The sequence below is a fragment of the Vicia villosa genome, linkage group LG6 (genome assembly GCF_029867415.1).
Source record: "Vicia villosa cultivar HV-30 ecotype Madison, WI linkage group LG6, Vvil1.0, whole genome shotgun sequence".
Classification (NCBI taxonomy): Eukaryota; Viridiplantae; Streptophyta; class Magnoliopsida; order Fabales; family Fabaceae; genus Vicia; species Vicia villosa.
The window spans coordinates 102,861,045-102,866,439 of record NC_081185.1 but is presented as its reverse complement, the minus strand read 5'-3'; the positions used below and the strand labels follow the sequence as shown (position 1 = coordinate 102,866,439).

The 5,395-nt window shown below is 42.7% G+C and overlaps 1 protein-coding gene across 1 annotated transcript; it reads right to left on the bottom strand.

Annotated features, from left to right (window-relative positions):
* Positions 1-455: 455 nt before the first annotated feature.
* Positions 456-3,124, bottom strand: LOC131614253 (uncharacterized). Its single transcript, XM_058885865.1, has 2 exons — positions 1,285-3,124; positions 456-577 (listed from the first exon to the last, which is right to left on the bottom strand). The coding sequence occupies exons 1-2, from the start codon at positions 3,122-3,124 to the stop codon at positions 456-458; spliced, it is 1,962 nt and encodes a 653-aa protein (XP_058741848.1).
* Between the last annotated feature and the right edge of the window lie 2,271 nt (positions 3,125-5,395).

Sequence of the window (5,395 nt, the reverse complement as noted above, 5' to 3'; positions counted from 1 at the left end):
TAGTTTGAACTTCTTCAAGCGTTCAAACAACTTTTGTAAGTGTGTGAGGTGCTCCTCTTCAGTATAGGATTTAGCGATCATGTCATCTACATATACCTCGACTTCCTTGTGTATCATATCATGGAACAGTGTGACCATAGCTCGTTGATACGTTGCCCCAGCGTTTCGCAGTCCAAAGGGCATTACCTTGTAAAAGAAAGTCCCCCAGGATGTCATGAAGGTGGTTTTCTCCATGTCTTCAGGAGCCATTTTAATTTGATTATATCCTGAGAATCCGTCCATGAATGAAAACACTGAGGCTTGCGCGGTGTTGTCCACTAGTATGTCTATGTGTGGCAGTGGAAAGTCGTCCTTTGGACTTGCTTTATTCAGATCTCTGTAATCAACACACATGCGCACCTTTCCATCCTTCTTAGGCACTGGCACTATGTTGGCGATCCATGGTGGGTATTCGACTACGGCGAGGAAACCTGCGTCAAATTGCTTGAGTACCTCTTCTCGGATTTTATCATCCATGTTGGGTCGAACTCTTCTGCGTTTTTGTCTGACCGGCGCACATCCTTCTTTGAGCGGTAACCTATGCACCACAATATTCGTATCCAACCCTGGCATGTCACGGTATGACCAAGCAAAGATTTCTGCATATGCGTGGAGGAGTTTGATTAGTGTCGTTTTTTTGTTCTCGTTCAGTGTTGCCCCAATCTTGATGTTCTTGGGCTCTGCGTCTGTACCCAAATTTATGATTTCAATGGCCTCTTGAGGAGGGAGCATACTTTTAGATTCCCTGTCCATTAGCCTTGATAATTCTTCTGGAAGTTCATCGTCTTCCTCATCCCCTTCTTCAGACTGATTAGCGAGAGCCTCGAATTTACATTGAGTTTCAGCAGTATTATTATCGGTGGTGTTAGAAGGTGATCTGCACAAGTTTATGTTTTTGTTTTTTTTTAGTATGCAATTATGATTGTGCTTTTGTTTTATGCAAGAATGTTATTTGTCATTTCGAGAAAGTGAATGCAAGAACGAGATAGAGTTTTCAATACCAAATGCAAACGACAATTTTATTAATAAACTCAACCTTGAAAGTAAATGGGGCCCTTACAAACCAACTCTATGCTCTGGGCGAGGCATGAGCGACGTTGTTTTTTTTTATTATTAATTGAAAGGGAAATAAAACACACGGCAAAACAAATTACTTTGAAACATAGACTATCTCCGGTATCTCCAGGCTTGTCCAGTTTTGAAGCTGTTCTCCTGGTCTAATCATCCTGATGAAATTGGACGTACCCTCCATGCCGGATATCGTGGATACATGCTCGTATCCACCTGTGACAAAAGTTTGTGCGATCGGAGGGAATCGTTGTTCTTCCTTTGCAGCCTTCTTTGTTGACTGGTATCCTAACCCCAGACGATCTCTTTTCTCTTGCACTTCTGGAACCTTGCCCCAGCCTTCCATCTTTGTGTCTTGCAGGTCTCTCCAGGATGTTACCGCCCTTCGCGTTTTCTCAATTGGCAGTGTGACAGCAGTGGCAATCTCTAGTGCTTGGAACGAAGTCTCTAATGCTTTTTCCCCAGCCTCAATGTATCGGTATGAGTCTAGATTGCTGACAAATATGTCCTCCTCCCCACTGACGGTTACTATAGAATTTCCATCCACAAATTTCACCTTTTGATGCAGGGTAGAGGTAACTGCCCCAGCAGCATGGATCCAAGGGCGTCCCAATAAACATGTATAGGCAGGCTCAATCTCCATCACTTGGAAATTGATGCAGAAAGTGTGAGGGCCTATTATCATAGGGAGGTCCACCTCTCCAAACACCGGGCTTTGCGACCGATCAAAGGCTTTGACCACCAGGCGGCTTGGTCTTATTACTAGTCCTTCCAAATCTATCTTGTCTAAGGTGGCCTTTGGCATCACATTTAATGACGACCCTGTGTCGATCAGCACTCTAGACAAATGAGCTTTCCCACATTGTATGGAGATATGCAGGGCTTTGTTATGCTCTTTCCCTTGTGAGGGCAACTCGTGTTCACTGAAGCTTAAGCATGCCCCAGCAGTAAGATTAGCCACCATTCCATCATATTGATTCACAGTGATGTCTTTGGTTACATGGGCAGCACTCAAGATTTTCATCAAGGTGTCTCGGTGCTTTTCTGAATGAATTAACAACGAGAGGAGTGATATCCTGGATGGAGTTTGGTGCAACTGATCCACTACCTTATAATCACTTTTCTTGATCAATGCCAAAAACTCTTCGGCATCTTTGTTAGTGGTCTCCTTGTCTATGGGTGTGCTTTTTTCAGTAGGGGCCACAGTAGGTTGGTCATTTGCTTGTGCTGAGTTCTCCTTTGATTTTGCAGTATTGAATATGCGACCGCTACGAGTCATACCCCCAGGCCCGACGATGTTTGTCACATCGGTATTAGCATTAGACTCATATTCCCACGGGACTGCTTTCATTTTGTCCACAGGGTATGGATCCTTGACTGGGATGATCCTAGTGTGTACTTGTGTGGGTATCAGCAATGGGGCTTTGGCGCAAGGGATGATCAATGTCTTCCTTGCCCCTTGCCTTGGTATTATCAACGGTTCATTCCTGTCCAGCATGGCCACATACTCTTCCTCAGGATATTCTTTAAACTGAACTACCCCTTGATTCACGAGTCTTTGCAAGGTTGTCTTAAAGGCTTCGTTATGTTCGAGGACGAACCCCATTGCAAGTAGATACCTCTTGAGGGCATCTATGGGGGAGCTCCGTTGTTGAACAAACTCTTGCTCGGTGACTACCTCTATTGCATTGACTGTGCCATCATGGCGGGGCATAGGGTTTGTCTTCACGTTAGGTTTGTCAAAAGCAATTGCTCCTGACTCTATCAGGTCCTGAACCTTGTGCCTAAAGGCCCAACACTTTTCCAATGTATGCCCCGGAGAATTGGCGTGAAATTCACACCTCTCATTAGCTTTGAAATTGGGCATAGTCTTTCCGGGAATCGGAGGTGGCATAGGCCTGAGTTCCACTAACTGCTCATTTAATAGATACTTCAATATCTCACTTTTAGAAGTGGGCAAAGGATCAAATTTCCTCGGAGGACCTTGGAATCTGCTTTGTTGAGGTGGGTAGGACATAGGAGGTCTAGGCTCTTGATGCACTACCGCGTTGGTCCCCCCTTCCTTCTTTTTAGCGAAGGTTGAGGTGGGCCTCTTTGAGTGATAAGAGTTAGATGATGCTCCTTGTATTTTCCCGCTCTTGATTCCATCTTCTATCCTTTCACCAATGACCACTAAATCTGAAAACCCTGAGGACACACTCCCTACCATTTTATCGTAGTATGGCCCTTCTAATGTAGCCATAAACATTTTTACGAGTTCCTTCTCCAACAGGGGAGGCTGGACTCGAGAAGCCATTTCCCTCCACCTCTGTGCATACTCCTTGAACGATTCCTCTTTCTTTTGAGACAAATTTTGGAATTGCATCCGATCGGGTGCCATGTCCAAATTGTATTTATATTGCTTCAGGAATGTATTAGCGAGGTCGGTCCAACTTCGGATATGAGACTTCTCTAATTGCATATACCAGTCAACCGATGCCCCACTCAAGCTATCTTGGAAAAAATGCATCATCAGCTTTTGGTCATGAGCATAAGCAGCCATTTTTCGCACATACATGCGCAAGTGACTCCTCGGACAAGAGAGTCCCTTGTACTTTTCAAAGTCGGGGACTTTGAATTTGTGTGGAATTGTCAGGTCCGGGACTAAACTCATCTCGAAGGTGTCTACGTCGAAAGCATCATATCCTTCTACAGCTTTCAGTCTCTCTTCCAATGCCCTGATTTGTCCACTCTCCTTAGAATTCTCCCCAGAATCAGCAGAGGTCAGCTTTGGTTGAGGGACTTGATCTGTGTCATTAGTGTCCCCATACTGTAGATCCAAGTAGTCCTCATCCCTAAGCGGATTGTTGATAGGAATGCGAACTGTGCGAGACGTCCCTTCTTTCTGAGCAGTAGGAATAAACCCTTCTTGAGAGGCCTCTCCCTCTTCATGAGTCGTAGTGACCCTTTTGGATGCGTGAGCATTCGTTTTGTGAGGGTCATGGCCTCGAACATATCCTAACAATGGGTTTTTATCATTGGGCATCTCTTCATACTGTTCCTGAACCTCTTTAGCTTTGTCTTGTCCATCCTTGAGGTCTTTCATAAAACTCAGCATTTGGGCCATTCCTCCCTTGAGGTCCTCAACGGTGCCTTTCAGTTGGGTCATTTCTTCGCGAAGGGCGGCTTGGTTCTGCTCTAGTTGTTCCATTGCTTTCTTCTTCTGAGCTCTGGTCTAGATGAGTGATCGGGTTGCAATGGCGTGACTGGAGATGAAGACAGTTTTCCTTTTAATGTTTTGAAAAGAAATGCAATGCTACGCGTGCTATGAATGATATGCAAATGCTATGCTCATGTCTTATCCACATTGTCATTATAATATATTTATATATTACCATATATGTCTATATATATATATATATATATATATATATATATATATATTATTTCTTTTTTTGTTTTTTTTTTGTTTTGTTTTTTTTTTTTAGTAGGAACCTTTTTTTTGAATAATCCTTTTTGGTGAAAAATTGCAAAGAAATAGAATAATACGGAAATAAACGCACTTTATTAATTTAAAATTACTTTAAAGAAAGTACAAATTAAAATTGTTCAACTTTGCGGAAAGAAATAAACATCAATAGAAATAAGACTTTTAAATTTAAAGTAAAAACTAATAAATATCTAAGAACGCCTATGAATGTCCTCCTTGAATTTGTCCACCATGTCTCTACAAAGCTCCATGAATTCTTTGACTTCTTTAGGAAGGATAATAAGAGATGATTCCGCCTTTGCCAAGCTCTTTGGAATGTCTAGGATTAAATCATTGCACAAATAGACCAACTTGTCGTAATTGTCACGACATTTCTCATAGTCTTTAAGCATCTTAGGAACCATACTCACGTGCTCATAAGCTGTAGAAACAATTGTGTATTGTCTCTCCCAATAATCCCTTTCATCCCTTGCAGCATCGCACAACTCTTTTTGCCTTAGTAGTAATTGCCTAAGCAAAGCCAAAGCCTGAAGTGCTCTATGACGCTCATCGGTGCGCTGTAAAAGTGCTTCTTCCGCGGCCAATCTTCTTGTGCGTTCTTCTTGTCCAGAATTGCGGGCTTCTTGAAGATCAAATTTTAAATCCCTCATTTCCACCTCTTGATCTTTAGTTCTATCTGTTAATTCAAAGACCACAGCTTCTAGATTTTTCTCGGATTCCGCTTTGTCATGGGAAGCCTTTTCATAACGCCTTCTCCACCTTGCAATTTCTATATCCGCTTGTGCCAACCTCTCATTATGTGCTTCTAGATTAAAATTA